The sequence below is a fragment of the Tamandua tetradactyla genome, chromosome 8 (assembly GCF_023851605.1).
Source record: "Tamandua tetradactyla isolate mTamTet1 chromosome 8, mTamTet1.pri, whole genome shotgun sequence".
NCBI classification, from domain to species: domain Eukaryota; kingdom Metazoa; phylum Chordata; class Mammalia; order Pilosa; family Myrmecophagidae; genus Tamandua; species Tamandua tetradactyla.
In genome coordinates this window covers 95,910,145-95,930,102 of record NC_135334.1, presented here as the reverse complement: position 1 = coordinate 95,930,102, position 19,958 = coordinate 95,910,145, and the positions used below count along the sequence as shown (strand labels likewise).

Below are 19,958 nucleotides of genomic sequence, written 5' to 3'. Positions count from 1 at the left end.
TGGGGCAGGGAATATACCAATTATACATAGAAATAAGCTATCTTTAAACTCTTAAAATACCTTTTCTTGTTCTCTAACTGCTCATATTAAAAAAAAAAAAAAAACAATAGGGGGAAAAAATTAAGACAAACCACTTCATATCCCAGAAACACAATTTTCAGAAAAACAGTATTTAGTTTCCTTATCCATATGGCAGGAAAAGAGACGTCTCTTCTAAGAGTAGTAAATCCATTATATTACTGTGTCTCTAGGATTCCATAGTCAGTATATTCTATTCTAAGCTAGGAACTAGAGTTCATTCTAAAGAAGGGAATTATTAATTAAATAAACTCCTGCTATAATTTTCCTTTCCCAGCACCTCCTTTAAAAAAATAAACACAGGCAGGCCACGGTGGCTCAGCAGGCAGACTTCTCGCCTGCCATGCTGGAGACCTGGGTTCGATTCCCAGTGCCTGCCCATGCCAAAAAAAAGAAGAAGAAACACACACAATGTAATATGACTCAGCAGAGATATCCTCATAGGTTCCATAAACGGCAAGTGAGACAAATTCTCCAGTTACTCCTATTTTAAAGTCTTAAAATCCAAAGCTACTAAGTATTTCTTCCAATCTTCCTACCAATCAATGCCTTTGAACTAGGAACAACACTCTGGCATAAGAGCAATTCATCCTACAATGGCATTTCAGTGCTGAGCTGGAATGTCTCAAGGGTCAAGGGTGCTTTTCTAAGAAGGGAGGATCTATCATTCTAGAAATGGTACCATTTAGCCATATTTCTGCTTCTGATTCATCCTCCTTCATTCTCTTTTAAATCCAACCCTATAAATTAGATGAGAAAACAGAGCTGTTGAACAATAAATGGCAAAATCTGAGCTCCCATTTGTTTCATTTGTTTGGTGTCCTGGAGGGCATCTCTGCTGGTCTTCAGTGGCATAGAAAAATAAAATCAAATAGATAACGAGGATCCCTGGATCAATTTTTATGTCCTTCCTAACTTATTCCGCCCGCCCCCCCCCCCCCCCATTTAGGGCATTCTTTTCTCTTTATTTCATAGGACCAAAAATTATGTAGTTGGGAGGGACCTCAGTGGTCGCCTCCCTTTCAGTACAGACAAGGAAGCTTCTGGCTCACAGATGCTAATTGGCATACCCAATGTACCACAGCTACTCTGGTTTTCCAAAGAAGGCCTATGATGTGGATCTCTGGTACCATCCAATCACAAGGCCTCTCCTAGACATCAAATAAAACAACAGGGATTAGAACAGGAATCAGCCATCTTCTCCTATAAAGGATCACACAGTAAATATTTCCAGCTTTGCAGACCATAGGCCTTTGTTACAACTACTCAGCTCTGCCATTATAGTACAAAAGCAGTCGTATAATACACAAAACAATGAATGTGTCTGTGTTCCAATAAAACTTTGTTTATGGGGAAAGAAATCTGAATTTCTTATATTTTCATGTGTTGTGAAATATTACTCTTCTTTTGATTTTTTTTCTAACCATTTAAAAATATAAAAACATGCTTAGCTCACAGGCCATACAGTAGAAGGTTGTATTTTACCTGCACGTTGTAGTCTGCAAACCCCCTAATTAGAAGAGTCTATATATCATTAGAATTAGAAGCCATGAGATTTCAATGATACCCAATAAATGTTACAACGGCTACATTAACCACATTAATGACATCATCCACTCCACAGAATCCAAGAACCTGGACTGCAGGGCCTACTCTCAACAGGTAAGAAGACAAATGAAGAGACTAAACCACATTAAATCACATAAACTCACTAACCAAATCTCTCTCATAATACAAATAAGGGAAATGCACTATTCTTATTCTCAGTGGCATCTGTGGGTTTTGCTCTTCATTCAAGGTCACTGTAGATCAACTCTCACTTGCACTCAAGTGGCTCACTAAAGCAGCTAAAGATTAAAAAACAACAGGTAAAGAGGACTAATAAATGCCAAGGCCTCCTAAATGCAGATCCAACAAGAACAGCAGGGTTGGTGTTCTAGTTCACAAGCCGCCAGAATACGAGATACCTGAAAAGGAACAGCTTTTAAAAAGACTGAGAAGTCTTGATTTATCTGAATTTACTTCCACTTATAAAGAACTCTAGTAATAGGATTAAGACCCATTCTGATTGAATTAGATCATACCTTAACTGAAGTACACTCATCAAAAGGTCCTATTTACTAATCCACAGGAATGGATTAAGATTTTCTGAGGTTCATACAGCTGCAAACCACACATCTGGGTAGATATAGATTGAGGACCATAGGGTAATAAGCTGGCTCCTCAGGATTTCAAAACTGAGACAGAAACCCTGAAGTGCTGAGATTCAAGGTTGCTGAAGCAAAAATGTGAGGTGTTTCAGTTACAAAGCAGACACAAGATGACACTAGGCTTGCCACCAGTTTTGCACTCTCCCTCTGATAAATCACCCAGCGAACTCCTTCCTTCACTGAGGGCTGCTGACCCAGAACACCAGCAGGAGGAGCTAGAAAATTCATTACCCCTTCAAATAATGAGCTACATAGCTATTTTGTAAATTTTGTAAATCGCCACCTCTTTTAAATTGCCTAAAATTACAATAACCTCCAAACTTTATACTGCACCCAATGTAAATTCATTTTGGATTAAAAAAGAGAGACCTTATCTGTAAGAAAAGTCAGCATCCTTTTGAATTCATTCTGATGCAGTATTTGACTTCTCAGTCTTTTCCCTTGTTTTCGCATGAATTATCTTTGCTTTTTCAAGCTGAGTTTGAAGGAGAACAAAAGGATATTCAGTTGCCTGAGGGATGGAAAACAAACCCTGTCTAAAATATATATATTTATATATATATATATTCTGGATAGTAAAGACACCCGATTTCTCGGATTAAAAGAGTATCATGCAATCTAAACACAACAAAGCAATTTTGGACCTTTCCCTGGAGAACACTAGAATGAAATTTGCCTTATGTCATGAAAATCAACTGCTGTTATGTCTAATGAAGAGTTTTTATTTTGCTGAGTCACCACCAAAATCAAGCAGCACCTGAAACCTGAATTAGAATAAAAGTTTTTGAATGCTTTTGAAGGGCATACAGCTTATCCTTGGGACAGAAAAGACTACACTAGCGACTGAGCAGGAAAATGATTCTTTTTAGGAGAGATTATGTGCCAATTCCTGGGAGAGGCAAACTTCTCTATAATTTGTACTTCCCAGCACAGAGCTCAAAGCCCAACTGTGTTCCAGGGTGGAACAGCTTCACAGAGCTGTAGATGATTTGGAAATGGGTCCCAACTACTCTTTCGATCACCAGGAATGGACAAAGAAGCCCAGAAAAAACACATCTGAACCTGCCTCCTTGGTATAAATCAGTAGTGTTTTGTTGTTGCTTCATTTTTATGATGCATAATTTTAAGGGAAAAAGAGGAAATTCTGAACACATTCCACTATCCGAACATATCAAATATCTTAAATTGGGGAGATCTTGCCAGTCCTCATCCACATGTTCATAGTGGCAATCATAAGGCAGGTGCCAGCTGGAATCTCCTTTTTGTAGTCATCACTCCTCAGAAATCTCCACACTGCTGTACAATCTTTATAATTAGAAGTTTGAATACGTATAGGGCATCCCACGGAGCAATGAAGGACTTTCAACAGCAGTGTTCTTCTTTGACAAAATATTAGCACAATGCAGGATTCACATAAAGGTTGGGTTCCACTCTCCACGGACTTCATCTCACAGATTGCTGAATATTAATAAAAATAAAGGCACTGGAAAAGAGCCTAAACAATTCTTTTTCCCAAAATGCCTCTGATCCATTTTCAAGAACAACCTGTTTTTCTCAACTTGTCAAAAGTTTTTCACTTTAAAAACCACCACAAGGGTGGGCCACGGTGGCTCAGCAGGCAAGAATGCTCGCCTGCCATGCCAGAGGACCCGGGTTTGATTCCCGGTGCCTGCCCATGTAAAAAATACATATATATGTTAAAAACCACCACCATCTGATTAATCATTATTACTTTGCAGATTCATTGTAGTGGATTTCAAGAGTCACATAAAAGAGCAGTCTTAGCACCAGCTGGCACGGGGAATGAGAAACACTAGCATTTTTATAAATGTCCCTACTGTTTTGAATCAACTGCAGGTAGAGCAAATAAACCAGGGCGGATTTATTGCTTATTAGAGGAGCAAATAAACATGGGCTCCTATAATGATTCTGCAACATAGCCTTGTTTATAAATTCTGTGAAGCCTCCATGGAAGAAACAAAGTCCAGCATATTTAATACACATGTTCAGTCTCAGCAAATAATTATCAGAGAGATAAACTATAGTCAAAGTATAAATTAAATAAGATGTATTAACACATGCCCAGGATATATGTGGTAAACTGTGGCTCCTAATTATGTAGTAAACTGACTTCTGGACAAGGGTCAACTCAATTTAGAACATCATTATTAAGAAATAAAATGTGTTTAAGTTAAAACAATTCTGCATCAGTTAACGCTGAATCATCACTGGGACTGAATCACCATTCCAGGCTGAGTCATCCCTGGAGGATGGCTGCATCGTGCCTCTGGGTTCTGATGTTCTAGCCCAGAAGTTTAAAGTTTGGCAATGAAAATAGGTTGAAGCAAATCACTCGAGTGAGAGGGAACACTTTAAGTCAAAAACATTTATTAAAAATAGAAAAGCTTACTGCTAAGAGTGTGGGACAGCTACTTTTACTCAGAACTAATGTTTTGCATTAGTCAGGGGGTGTAATGATAGCAATATTTGTAAGAGGGAAGATCCTGTAAAGACTTTGATGTTTCCAGCACTCAGGCCTGAACTCAAGTATTACTTTGATGGAAAAATGAACAAACTTATCTTCACTATTAAAAGTAAAGCAAAGGTTAAGGCAGTATGTGGACTCTCTAAAGGATAAGAGCTCATTGCAAACATACACACCCAAAAGAATGAGGAAGAAAGGAATCCTTAACATTACTGGCCAGAAAAAAGGGTATACTCCTTCCTTACCGCCCCTGCTTTTTGTCTGGTGGTACCCAAGCAACAGAATCCAACATCATGACCTTGAAAGGCAGAAGCGTAGTCGTCCAACTTTTCAAAATCCACCACTTCTTGTTTCTAGACAAGGACAAAGTTGTACATAATTTGATGTTATCATAAAAAAAAAAAAACTCTCTAGATTTGAAGAATAGATTATAGAACATTATTCACTTAGCATCAATTTGTACAAACTCATTTCTCCTACCAAGAGATAATTAATCTGAATTCAAAAGCAACAATAAATTTATATGCCCACGGTACACATATTCGGACTAGGGGTGATTCAGATTTCTAAAATCTGTTTTGACTTTAAATTTCTCTCTGGAAAAAAAAAAAATCTTTCTATAGCTTACCAGGAAGGAGCCAACAGATTTTAATGTGGGGGCTGGAGATGGGGTTCAGAGTATCAAAGGCTGGGATCAAATTTGGCCCTACTCTTAGTATTCATTCAATTGTGGTCAAGTTATTTATCATATACCTCAATTTTTTCAGCTACAAAATATGGATGATAATGTTTCCTTCAGACTAATTTAAGGACCACCTGCATTACAATCAGCCAGGGGGTTGGTGATAAAAAGGCATAGTCCTAGGTTCCATGTTAATACTTGTGAATCAGACTCTGCACCTGTAAAAAGCATTCCAGGTAATTCTCATGTACACGGAAACTTCCACCTAACTTCATAAGCTTGATGTGAGAATTAAAGAAAAAAGTTGAAAGAAGTACCCATCATCCAGGAGTTCAAATGAAATGTTACTTTCCTTCCCTACCATCAACTCTTTTGAAACAATTTTCCTGCACTATACAACACAGAAGAAAAACAGGTTTTCACAGAGTGCACACTCAAAAGATGTGTCTCCAAAACCTGAGTATCAAAGCACAGAACTTGATTTCAGTTTCAACTTATCAGGAGTATCTGGCATGCCCCAAAAAACCAGGCTCTGAACGCAACATATCACTAGCCTAAGCCTGCCTAAGCCTGAGAGCATATTACCTGAGTAAAGATGTCCACTGTAAACAAGCAAGTCCTAATGGACCAAAGACCTGTACAAAATGATATGAACATGGAACCGTGGGAATCAAGAACGTTTATTCGCAGTACCACTTGTTATTTAGAATGTTCCTCCTCTGAAACATGTGGGACCAAGCTCTGTAGTCGTGGTGTCTCAGGACCACAATGTAGTGTTTAATTTGCTACAGGTCACGGATAACTCAGTTTAAATGGAGAAACAAATCTACAGTGAAACTCAAGACTTCAGATATTTAGAGGGCTCTGCCCAGATGGAAGTCTGGTGGACCATTTGCTTACTGTATTTGCTTAACCAAATATTCCATTTGCAGCCCTAGGAAGTCAGGTATGGCAAATTCTTGTAAGTGACCCACCTTCCTTTCACTGTCACCTCTTTCACTTCAAAGCACTTTCAGATTCAATGGCTACAGTTGTGTGGGAGGATAGGTAGGCAAAACAAAGTGGTGAGAAAATTGCCCAACTTCACAGAGGACTGTCTGTAGAACCCAGATTAAAGGGCTCTTCTTTGTCTCTCCAGCCCCCATTACCACCCATAGACCTTGCTTTCTATTCCGGGAGAAGGGCTTTGTCCAAGGCCACACGGTGAGGGAGGGCAGGCCTGGGCCTACAATCCAGGGCTCACAGACCAATCTTGGCCAAATTCTGACCATCTCTAGCTGCCTCCACCACTAGACTGGCATTACTCAGCCTTTAGGCCTGAAATACATTCGCCCCACATCATCACTGGGGACACATTTTTTTAGGTCCCAGCTCAAACACCTACCACATTTTTATAAGCTTCCTCTTTGAAAGTGAGCTGCCTCCGGCCAATGAGCGTGACTTTGGAAAACAGGCTCTGTTCCAGGATTTCTTTTAAGAGCACTTTGCCCGTTTCCCCGCTGGCGCCCAGAATAAAGACAGACTTATTCTGCATCCTGAAGTCTTCCAGAAGCTTAGGCAGCGCTTCTGTCTCGGCCATGCTGAGGAAATAACGTCGACAGGTGCAGGTCTTAGTATGTTAAGGGATGACCGGTCCTCACCCCGGGGAACAAGGGTTGTTTATCTGTTCGGGCAGAAGATGATGTTATTCTCTGCAATCTGAACCCAGGAGAAAGTGCCGAGTCACGGCTTGCCGGGTGGAGCGCCCTGACACCTGAGCCAACCTGCACAACCGAAGGCGCCAGGGCCGGAAGGTGCGCCCGGGTGCCACAAAGGGTGTAAGGAGACCAAGCCAGTCCCTTACGGGGAAGGGTTACCTGGAGCCCGCCCCCGGCCCCGCGCCCTCCCGCCGCAGCAGGAGCAGGGCGGCCACCAGCGCTGCCACCGCCGACGCCGCGCTCAGCGCCGCGGCCCCAGGCATCCAGGCGGCCCAGGTTCCCTAGGCTCCTCGCCCCTCGCGCGCTACCACGGGCACCCCCTCCCCGGTCTGCTCAGGGATCACAGGCGGCAGCGCCTTTGCCTACCAGGCCTGGTCTTCCGGGTGACTGAACGGCCCGGCCGCCCCGCCCCTTTTGGGCGGAGCCTGGGGAAGGGCGAGGCCCCCCCCCGCGGCGGCGCGGGAGAGGTGGACCCCAGCGCGAGTGCGCTGAGCTGGTTATGAAGCTGAGAGACCTCTTAAACTTCAGGAGTGACCAGGACCCTAAACCCGGCGTTGTTCCTACTCATCACCGGGTCTGCACTCACCCATGCCCAAAGCCTCAGCCAATGGGCATCTCCAGGCTTGATCTTCGCTTCCCCTCCCACGCCCCAATCCAAGACCTGTATTTTCAATTGTGTATGGAACATCGTCACCTCTAACTCACCACGTCAAAGGCTTAGTCCCCAACCCACTCACCCAACCACTCCAGATAGGTCAAAATAACACGTGACGCTTGCTTCTCTTGGGCATCAGTGTACCTACACGCGGGCACACACAAACACACACACACACACCACTCTCTTGAGTCCGATCCTGAATGTCCCTTTGACTTTTTTTCCACATTCCAGTTTAATCACTGCCTCCTGTCATTCCATCTACCTTCCACATATTTCTCTCATGCATCTCTTCATTTGTGTGTCCGCAGCCACTACTGTAAATGGAGGCTCACTGTCTCACCAGTATAACTGGTTTCCTAGCCCGGACCCTGGCTATTTTAGTTTGCCAGGACATCTGTAACAAAGTAGCACAGACTAATGGGCTTAAATAACAGAAACTTATTGTTTCACAGTTTTGGAGGCCAAAAGTTCAAAATGAAGGTGTTGGCAGGATGATATTTTCTCTGAGGTTTGTAGTGCTCTGATGATTGCTTGCCAGCCTGACTCCATTGCTACCTTATCACATAGCCATCTGTATCTTTGTCTCCTACTCCTCATACTCTGTTCCCAAATTTCCTCTGCTTTTAAAGATTCTAGTAATACTAGATTAAGGCCCACCCTGATTCGGTTTGGCCTCACTTAACTAACAAGATCTTTGAAGAACCTATTTACAAATGAGTTCATATCCACAGAACAGGGGTTAAGATTGCGAACATGTCCATATGGAGGACATGATTCAATCCATAACACTGGCACACTTCAGTGCCTTAGATATTTGGGCCAAGGTGACCTTCCCCATCTGAGCTGGCTGTTCATTCTCCATAGTCAAAAGCAGCGGTGTCTAACATCATCATCTAGACTGGGCTTTGTCCTGGATCTTGGAAGCCCAGGTCAGGGGTTAGAATCACAAGCAGGAATCTGAACAACAGAGACAAATTGTGTTGTGAACAATGGTCATTTTTTACTGCCCAGCATTCAAAGGCTAGTCTTATTTTAGGGATTTCCAAAATAAGTGGAGAACAGGGCTACACCTCCCACTCTGGAAGCCAAGTAGGACATATATCCCCTCTCAGAACTCCTTGGAAGTTATTATATGTAAGTATGACCTAGGATTAGCTAATCACATACTCTCACGCAAGTTTTTCACTTTTAGGGGAGTAATAAATAGGTACAGTGAAAGCTTGAATTAGAGTTTAGCAATGTGGGGTAAGAGTATAGGATGCTGGCATCCTAAGATGGTGGTCAGATGGGGTATTCTTCTCTGGTTTTTGCCACCCTGAATTCCTGCCTGTTTTCAGAGCCTATTCTGTGTACTTCCTGATATTCTTCTAATAAATTCCTTTTTGCTTAATTTAACCATAACTGGCTTCTGTTGCTCACAATCAAGAATCTTGACTGATACAGAGCAGACAGGTTCATTTCCTACTGCCTTGTCACAGGGCTTGAACTTTCTTCTTTGCGCTCCTTACACTTTTCTACTAAAATGCAATTTAAAACCTTTAACACTGTCTGAGGAATTAATCAAATTTGTTGAAAAGAATGTTAATTGTACCCTAGGATCCATTCACTTTCTTTTTTAAAAAAACATGTCATAAATATTCAATAAAATGTATAATCCTAAAGATTCAGTTCCATTATTTAAACATTTATATATCCACCACCTAAAACAAGATATAGAGCATTTCTGCAATCCCAGAGTCCCATCATTCTTTTTTCCAGATAATCCCTCCCCACCCCAGAGGCAATCACTTAATGATTTTTGTCAAGATAGATTGGTTTTTCCATTGATTTAAATGGAATCATATAGTATGATTCGAATCTGAGTTTTTTGCTTACCATAATTTTTAAAGATTCTTCCCTGCTGTTGCTAGGGCTACATTATGACTTTTGTGGGCCCTAGGCACTTTAGCTTACATGCATCCCTTCCTCCATTAAAAAAAAGAAAAAGTATATATATACATATACTTTAATGTATATATAAAATTATATCACTGTATAAAGATGCATAGTATAAATATATATATATCAATATTTTAACAAATTTTCTCCTACTTAAAAGTTCAATTTTTTTCTTCTGATTTTAAAAGCAATTAAAACATTTTTTGTGGGGCCTAGGCATTGTGCCCATTGTGCCAACTGATAAGTCATCCCCGGTTGTTTATGTATCAGCAATACTTTCCTTTTTCTTGCTGAGTAGCATTCCACTGTATGTATATACTACAGCATGTTTAACCATCCTTCTATTGATAGGAATAAGGAGAAACAAGGCTCCGATGAACAGCTTTGTACCAGTCCTTCTTTGGACATACATTTTCATTATTCTTAGGTAAATATCTAGGAGAGAAAAGACCTAATAGTTCTCCAAAGTGGATACAGTGACACCTGGTATCATCAGTATTTTTAATTTCAGTAGCTCCAGTGGGTGTGAAATGGCGCCTCATCTCTCTTTCAGCAATATAACCCTGTTTGATTGGAACATATGGCTGCTATTTAGATTCTACATTTCCCAGCATCGCCTACAAGTCGATATGACCATGTGACACAGTTTTAGCCAATGGGATGCAAGCAGAGCTAATATGTATAACTTTGGACCATGTTTTCAAAAGCATGTTGCATTCCCTTCACTTTCCTCTTCTTCTTTCCCTTATGCCAGAATATGAATGGGTCCAGATGAGCCAGCTCTACTATGAGAAGAAAACTACTGTTGGGGATGGCAGACAAGAATTTGGAACCTAGGTCCCTAGATGACTTTAGAGAGCAGAGCCCCCTACCCACCCTGGACTGTTTATCCACCTCTGGGCAGTGGGAGAGAAATCAACTCTATCATGTTGGAGCCACAGTGTTTTTGTTACTGCATCTTAGCCATATTGTTACTGCATATTGAGCAGGATATGCTAAGTGCCAATGAATATACAGACAAGAGATGGTAACACAGAAAAAGAAGCCCCTGGCATTCCTGCTTTGACAGCTGGCCAGCTGTAAGGCCCTGAGATAATGTTACATAGCCCAGGCTCCTCAGGTAAAAGGCCCCCAAAAACCAAGGAACAAAGGGAGGGAAAGCTATAAGGCAGAAGGGAAAGGTAATACAAGGCAGTTGGCATTGTATGGAAAGATCCTGAACAAGAAGACCTGCATCCCATGTCCAGATTTGACATTACTTTCTGATGTCGGTGACATCTCCTCACACATCTTGGTTGCCAGTTCCCATCTGTAAAATGAAAATTTTCAGTATGTTCTTTTTGCTCTAAGGAACAGCGATTGTCTCATGCTGACTTGTAGAAGGAAAGATTGTAAGTATTATAAGGATATACATCAAGTATAAGGAAGACAGAATATCACAGAAATCTAAACACAGGATCTCACAGGATCTCCAGTCTCATGGAGACCGGAACTGGAAGGTCATTCTGTATTTAGGTCAGATTTAGGGTTCACAAGATCAGAGGTCCTTGCATCTTCACTTTACTTTAGTTACATCTTAATGAAAACTCTATTTCAAGTGATTGAAATCCCAACTCAAAATATCTTAAGCCAAATGGATAAACAAAATGTGGTTTTGTAATTTTCCCCTGTCACAGAATAAAGACAATCATAGTTACATTCAACAACGTAGATAGCTGATTTACTCTATCTGTCATGTTCCCAGAAGTAATTTCTTCCCCTTCAGCCCTTCCTGACAGTTATAGGTAGTCTCTCCAGTTGTGGGGGTAAAAGGTGGCTGGTACACATTCCCACATCATGGTTTTTGCTCCCATGCTATCTTTTCCTTTGGAGAAACTGAGTCACAGAACTATTAAACATTTTATCTAAGATTCCAGAGTTAAACTTTGGTGTCAAGACAAGCATGTGAACATCCACATCAATAACAAAATATAAAATATTCTTGTGTAATTATAGAATCATTTTCAGGAAAGCATAATTCCCTTTGTTCTTAGCTAATAGTTCTATATTTGTTGTATTATTTGATTCTACAGCACTCTTGAGGGTCTTCTCTCACTGATCTCTAAGGGAATAACCTATGCAAAGGCACTGTGGTAGGTAGAACCTTGGGAACTTGGCTGATTTTGAAAGACTGAAAAACCAGTATGGCTTGAGTGGAGGGACAGAAGTTTGGTGGGAAAATGGGGGAGAAAAGACTGGAGAGGGTGGGCCGCGGTGGCTCAGCGGGCAAAGTGCTTGCCTGCTATGCCGGAGGACCTCGGTTCGATTCCCGGCCCCAGCCCATGTAACGAAAACGGAGAAACAAAATACAATAAAACAAGAAAATGTTTAAAAGATGTTTCCCTTTCTTCCTCTCTTCCTTCCTTCTATCCTTCCTTCCTTCTCTCTGTCTTTAAAAAAAAAAAAAAAAAAAAAAAAAAAGACTGGAGAGGCAGGTAGGGCTCCAACCTTGCAAAGTCTCATAAGATAAACTCCATATGTAGTTATGATTTTATTTCATTTTTTTAGACATTTGTAAACTTGGATTCTTTCCATTGTATTTATTTTTACGGTTTTATTCTAGTGACATTTTATCTTCATTAGCAGTCGTAATTTATTAGCACTTATTATTAATAAAGTTTACAAAACAAAATTTAAAGAAAAATATTGAGTACAAGTATAAATATAACACACATGGGATATGAGAAATTAATGAAGGTGATGTTTGAATGAAAAAAGGTGGGAAATATTGGTGTGTTGGACATTTTTCCACTCTGGATCTGGGTGTAAAGTGCACTCTACCTTATGACCTCAGATTTGGCCCTTTAAGGCCTATATCACCCAATCTCCCTTGTTCTCTGACTTCTGGTTGTATATGGATAAGGGGAGGTAGTGGCAAGGGATGGAAGGGTGGGGAGAACATTAGGTTAGGGTGTGTATTCCCCTGCCTCCCTCCCTACAGGGTTGCTGTGGGTAGGCACCTGTCTTTATCAAAGGGCACGGTTTCTGTCCTACAGCCCTCCCTGACAGTTATAGGTAGTCTCTCCAGGTTTCAGGAACCACCTCTTCATCTCCTCCCTTCAGACCTAGGTGTGGCAATGGCTTCCCACTGTAGCTAACTTGGGACATGGCACCATCCCTGGTGTTGGGTTGTCCTTCCCATACCATTGTAAATCATGCTTTTATTAAACTCTCTTCAGTTATCCTGTTTGCACAACCCTGACCTATATACCTGGTGTGGTGGAAAATATGAACTTAAAAGTTAAGACAGGTGGATCTGAATCCTGGCCAGCCCACTTACTATCTGGGTGAGATAAGCACAGTGCCCATCAATGCAGGAAGAACTCTACTCTGTGAGATCAGGCACCACATAGCCCCAGTCTCCTGGGACAGTGTTTGGCATATAGTAGGTTGTAAAGGACAGTGGCTGGATTCCTCTATGAAGGTCTTGGTCCTTGCATGGCACAGCAAGAAATCACTCGTCACATCAATTTAGTTACACAAGGAAAGTGATTTAATAGCAGGCAGAGACAGAAGACCTCCCAGACTCTAATCTGGATCCCCAAAGATTGCAAGAACTAGAATTATATGCATGACTGGGGTTGAAGAAAGTTCGGGAGGAACAGAAAGGAAGAATGGAAAAACAGGGAGATGACGATGATTCTTCAGGCAATGAGAAAGATTAAGGAGTACAGTCTAGTTCCATTTGGATTAACAAAATTGCTTAGATGTGACTAAATGTAAACATTTTGTCTAGAGACCATTCGGTCATTTGGTCAAGTCTATCTATGGTTTGGGTTGACCAACCCTCCCTTTATCAGAAAGACTGTGAGAGATTAAGATTTCACTCTTATTGGCATAGCCAGGAACTAAGAAACATAATTGCAAGGGGTTTTTTACAAAGAATAAGAAAGAATGATGCCATGTTCCCATCATCAAGGATGTGAACTGAGAGACTTAATCGCAGGAGCTTTTTCAAATTCCCCCCAGATTTTAACATCCTCCAATTTTGGGATTAAAGGGCAAAGATCACACTGACTACTTTCTGTTGATCAGGGGTGTTGAAAAGCGTTTAAGGAATAGAACTGGTTTTTGTTCTTGGAGAGACAGGTACCTCTGGATTTCAGAGCTTAACTGGCATGGGAATAACCTAGAGGCTTTGTATCTCTGAAAAATAAACTTAATAAGTAAATTGATAATTAAAGGTTTAAATACAAGGAGCAGGAGAAGGTAATTTATAAGTATGGTACAATTGGGGAAATAGCGTTTTTATAGATTTTAGATAGAACCCAGATTTTCAGTAATAGCATTGGCAATCTCTGTCTGAGATCTGCAAAATAATAACCTCCAGAATGACCTCCCAACTCTATTTGAAATCTCTTGGCCATTAAAACTTTATTTTATTTCTTTTCCCTCTTTAGATAATGAATCCATTGCATGGTTTCAGGAAGGCTATCCCGGTGAATCATGCCCCACGGTGTCAGGGTAACTTACCCCTGGAAATCATTCCCACGTAGAAGGGAAGATAATGATTTCATTTGCAAAGTTTGGCTTAGGGAGAGAGACAACAGGTTTTCAGGGGGTGACTCTTAGGCATTAATTAATTAGCTTCGTTATTACAGAAATAAGTTTTATAAGGGCAAGCTTCAAGATTGAGGTCTTGGCTTATTAAATTGTGAATCCCATCCCTTGAGAGAATTGCAGGAATTCTCCAGGAGGGGAAGTTTAATAGTTTCATGCTTTTTCCCTCTAGTTCCTCAGGAGCTTGCAAATACTTTTTCATTTTATGCCCCAAACACTCTGAAGTGCATCAGAGTATTACATCAACTTGTACAGAATACTAAGATCTCATTTATTATTCTAGGTTCTATGTCAAATAAGGCTGAAGTAGGGAGTGCAAAGGTAGTTTAGTGGTAGAATTCTTGCCTGCCATGCAGGAGATTGGTGTTTGATTCCAGCCCATGCACTTGCCCAAAACAAACAAACAAACAAGCAAAAAAAAAAGAACAAACAAAAAGTCATCAAATGGTGCTCCAATAACAGGCTACTCACACAGAAAAAGAATGAAATGTGACCCCGACCACAGCATACAAAAATTAAAAAAAAAAAAATGAAGCTGAATTAGGTTATTCAAAAATAACCTGACTAAACAGGTTAACTCAGAAAGTGTGCTGCATATATTCAAAATTTTGGAAAAAGAAATGTCTCCTCCTTTGGTCTCATACAGAAATTACAGTCTTAAAATACAGATGATATCACCTTTTACCCTGTATTCTGATTTACCTGAGTCCTAACTAGTTCAGCCTCATTCACATCCCTAACTTGTCTGATAGTTTTTCAGCTTCTTTAACAGTTGTTGTATGGAGTAATGATGCTCCTTTAGTGCTTCTGAAGTTGGAGAACGGTAAGTTTGAGTCTCAGGTGTCACACAAATGCCTAAAGTTCCAGGTAACTACCAACTTATACACACAAACAGCAAAACATCTCAGAATTTAGAAAAACAACTAAAGCTCAGGAATAAATGTGACTGCTGTAAGAGCTCATAATCTAGCCCTTAATTTTCTTATAAGCATTTTCTAAATGAACCTATTTTTAGAAATAAAAACACTTGACAATTGGGATCATCAACTACAAACCATAACAGTTTTGTCTTTTCTCACCTTTATACATTTATCAGGGTTATGTTAATTAACAGATAGAACATAATTTATATATTTGCTTTGCTTCTCATTTGAAGCTCTCTTTTTTTGTTGTTGTTATTGAAGATGAAACTTTGATCTGAAGTTGACAGTAAGCACTTTCAGAGACACCTTAGAATAAAACAATGTAATGTATAAAGAAAATGACATAACTTCTTCAAAATAATTTAAACCATGTGTTGTCTCATATTATACATATCACTTTCAGGACATAACATCAACAGTGAGAACACTGTCATGTCTCTAGGATTTTATACAATTGAAAAAAATATTTATAGGAACATTTTATCCATACAAATTTAACCAACAGAAGATTAGAAAACCTCTATTAATTTTTATAAAGTTTTCCAAACATTTCCCATGCAACTCGTAACATATCAAATGAGCTTAACTATCTTAGTACTTTATATTTTACAAGGTGAAAGAATAAATCCTTTGCAACTATTTGAAATAAAAAGATATCCTTCAGGGTTTGATTTAGAGAAAGCAAAATATTAAAAGTTGTCAGGTTTGAAATGCCCCAAATGTAAAAAGATGATTAACCTTACCATTAACCATGCAAATGTAAATAAATGAGCTGGCAGTGTTCACCCAATAGATTGGCAAAAAATTAAAGTGTTGGTTAGGGTGAGAGAAAATTAACATGCGGATATACTGCATGTAGAAGCATAAATTAGAGTTACTTCGTTGGGAAGTATGCCCATCAAATAAGCAAAGCCACTTATTATTATCTACACTTGCAAACCCTCATATATATTTCACAGGAAACACGTTCAAGGTTATCTATTACTGTATTGTTTGTTATAGAAAAATAATTGACACCAAAAATATCCATCTGTGATGGTTAAGTTCATGTGTGAACTCGACTAAGTTACTGTGTCCAGTTCTTTGGTCAAACAAGCACTGGTTTGTCACTATAAGGGTATTTCATGGACTTAAAATAATTATATATATATCCTATCAGTTATGTTCCTCTGGAGAATGATATTTAGTGATAGAATAGTAACAACATTGTAAAGATGAAATGTTCTACATTTTCATTTTTTCTCATTGTGTAACAACTAGTCATTTAGGACAAAATTATTCTCTTTTCTTTTAATAAAAATATACCCTTTATACCTTACATATCTAAGTTATCAAAATGATTCTGGAGATTATTTTCAAGCAAACATCTTACAACATACAATTGCTGTCAAAATCAAACTTGTCAGAATAATGACTCAATTTGTTTAATGTAAACATAGTTTTTCTTCCTTTTAAATACTCAGTAGATGCAATACTAGCTCAACTGAACAGCAAACTATATAATTTAAGGAGAACATACTCAAGAAAAACAAAATTGTATGCTTGTAATATACTTATCTCATAGAGGATGGTTTTCAGAAGTACTGCTTTTTTCAGTTTTGTCAGTACTTCAGCGACATGTATTATGAAACATTCACAAGGACACATTTATGAAATAGCTTTCTGGAGGCAAGTTAGATGGGGATGGGGGTGCTGGTTGCCTGAGCCATGATTTAACTGCAGGCTTACAAAAGCAACCAATATTTTCTATCTTTTCTTTTTAATAGAGTTGTTTGGTTCAAAAGTTACTAAACTTTAATAGCACAAGTTCTACTAATGTGGCTATCCAGGTCCAATTAGAATTAACATGGAAACAGAATAGAGAATATTAATGTTACTATCGTTGGCCTGAAATTATTACTAATATTCCTTGCTCTTTCCAAATAGTATAGCGAAACTATGCAAATGAAACTATAAAACATGTTTTGCACAAGCAGATTTGTCCAAATATTTAAAATACCTTCATCAATGCATTTTTGAAACAGTAACATACAATCTTTTAGCAACAATAAATGGCATATATAGGTATCACACTGTTCCCTAAAAAAACGTGTTGTATACAATTTAATTTTATATGAATTTTGAAATCTATGAAAGTGTTTTGTTTATTCAGATTTCTGCATGACCTTCACCAGCAGTCCTGTAAAGTAACTGGCAAAGGCTTTTAAGTCTGAATGATAAGACTGAATTTTTGCAAAAGTCACTGGATCTCCAGTAGGATTTGGGAAATCTTATTACAAAAGGAGAATTAGGCTAAGCCAGAACACAGAGAGCGAAGGCAGGAAGATTTTAAAGAACAACAGAAAATCAGTCTCCTCAATTTCTGGGACTCAGGGAGTACTAATTTATATATGTGTATAAACAAATGCACACACACATACACAAATGCTTATTTATCTTTAAGCAATTTGAATTGAGCTCTCTTAAGAATTTTGTTAGTTTGGTATCATCCAGAGGTAGGAAAATATGCATTAAACAAACAGATGTATGCAAAAAGAAAGTCAGATACAAAATACAGAAGCCCAGAAATAAAAAACTCATTAGTGTAAACCATAATTTTGCACCCTTTTCTGCAAATTCTTACTCTGATACAAAGACCCAAAAGATTGTACACATGGGATTGCGTCCCATTTTTCTTTTTTTTTATAATATGTCTACTTGTAATACAGCATTATATTCCAAGGACCCTTTCTCTGGCTATTCCTGACCATCTTCTAAACCATATTGTGGCCACACATTTTTATGTAGAGATACCATTCTTTTCTTAGTTATAGGCTATAACCAAATTGTTCCCAGTGTTTAAGAGTATAATCAATAGGACAGCATTTTTCATTCATTTCAGAGCTCTGTTTGTGTCTCATAATTATTTCTTTAGGCAGAAAATTCCAAAAGTATTTTTAGCCAGGGTACCAGTGGGGTCTCCTTTACCAAGGAGCTGTTCCCTTCACACAAAAGACCAAAACCAAAACCACGAGTGGACTCGGCCACTTACAGCATTAGCAGGAGGTTTAAACTCTCAACTCCAAATCCAAATAAAATAAAAATACAATTGTACTTACCAAGGCTGCAGAAGGAATAGATCCAGCTTTTGTTTTTTTTTTTTGTCTTCACAGGAGAATTTTATCAAACATTCCAAAAAGAACTAACACCAATTCTGCACAAACTTTTCCAAAACATTGAGAAAAAAGAACACTACCTAACTCATTTTTTGAAGCTAACCTCACTTGAATACCAAACCTGGCTAAAGTGCTACAAGAAAGGAAAACTACAAACCAATCTCCTTGATGAAAACAGATACAAAAATTCTCAAACAAATATTACTAAAACGAATCCAACGGCACATTAAAAGAATTAAAATAAATACATAGATACTAATTACAAAACAAATAAAAAATGTTCATACCATTAGTCCTCATTTCTGTAACTGATCACATGATTGTGGTTCATATTTATCACCAACATCTTCCATTACCCATTCCATGTTCCCTTTACTCTCAGCAAGCACCTCAACTGGCCATGATTTTTTGCCTAGTGGGATGACCCAAAACTTCATTCCTGAAGTTTCAGAGCCATTGGTAGTCCTGCTTGGATTGGGTTGTTGCGGTTTTCCATTAATCACAGGGCATGGTAGTACTAAGAGATGCCCTAGGGGATTGTCTATATTCCAGGAAAACTCTTCTTTACCTCCATGGGGTAGCTGGACTCTTATTTCCCCGATAGGTTCAATCACCCCAGCCAGTAAAGTAATTCCCTTCTTGGTTTGTTGATCCAGGGGCATGAGTAGCCCAAAGTGACCAGGGAGCAGTCTTAGATCCCAGTACAATGGAATCATTATTGGTTCTTCTGGTGGAAGCACTCCCCCTTCCAGAACTAAAACATAGACCAGAAGAGCTCAAGGTTGCAGGGGCAGGAAGCAAAACTTTCCTAGTGAGTGGTTTCACTCCCCTTTCCACCCTTGATTTCTGGACACTTGAATCCTGGCTATGGGAGAAACAGCACCACAGACTGGAAGCTGATTCAGAGCATACACAGTCCCTGCAAAACACTACCCCAGCCCTGTAAAGTATTGTCACCTAGCTGGCACCATAATTGAGATTTCAAAAGGCTATTCTACCTTTATATCAACCCAACTGCCTCTGGATGATGGGATCCAGTTTTATCAGTTCCCTTTCATGACCTGCCACTTCTCAGGATCCTCAACACTTGACGTGGGAGAAACCCAAAACTAGCTTTCAGAATCAAAAGGTTCTGGTGGTTGCAGAGCTGTAAATTTAAAATATCCTACCTTGAGGGCTAATGAGACCACTTGGCAGCATCTTACACCAAAGTCATAGATCCCATCTGGGTCACTAAATTGAAGGGGAGCCCTGTGAGTCTCAGGTTCTTGCTCACAATGGCAAGAATGATTCATCATACCAGTTTGGTCACAAAAGACAATGATTTAATGGCAGGCAGAGAGACAGAAGATGCTCCAATCTGAAATCTGGCTCCCCAAAAGGTCGCAAGAACTAGGTTTATATACATCATTGGGATTGAAGAAAGTTAGGGAGGAACAGGAAGATGATTAGGGAGGACAACAGAAAAACTGGGTGATGACGATGTGTAGGCTGTCTTTTTACTTTCTTGACAAAGTTCTTTGATGTAGAAAA

General features: G+C 39.4%; 1 protein-coding gene across 5 annotated transcripts in view; it reads right to left on the bottom strand.

The window, feature by feature from the left end:
* The window catches only part of HTATIP2 (HIV-1 Tat interactive protein 2), a 31,531-nt gene extending 11,828 nt beyond the window's left edge, over window positions 1–19,703 (bottom strand). The window contains exons 1-3 of one of the 5 annotated variants that reach the window (XM_077114219.1): window positions 19,595–19,703; window positions 6,840–7,118; window positions 5,019–5,126 (exon numbers count right to left, since the gene is read on the bottom strand). In XM_077114219.1, coding sequence (XP_076970334.1) covers window positions 5,019–5,126; window positions 6,840–7,034 — 303 coding nt within the window. In that variant the 5' untranslated portion in view covers window positions 7,035–7,118; window positions 19,595–19,703. The other 4 variants (XM_077114221.1, XM_077114218.1, XM_077114220.1 and 1 more) reach the window with 4 other exon arrangements.
* Window positions 19,704–19,958: the final 255 nt, after the last annotated feature.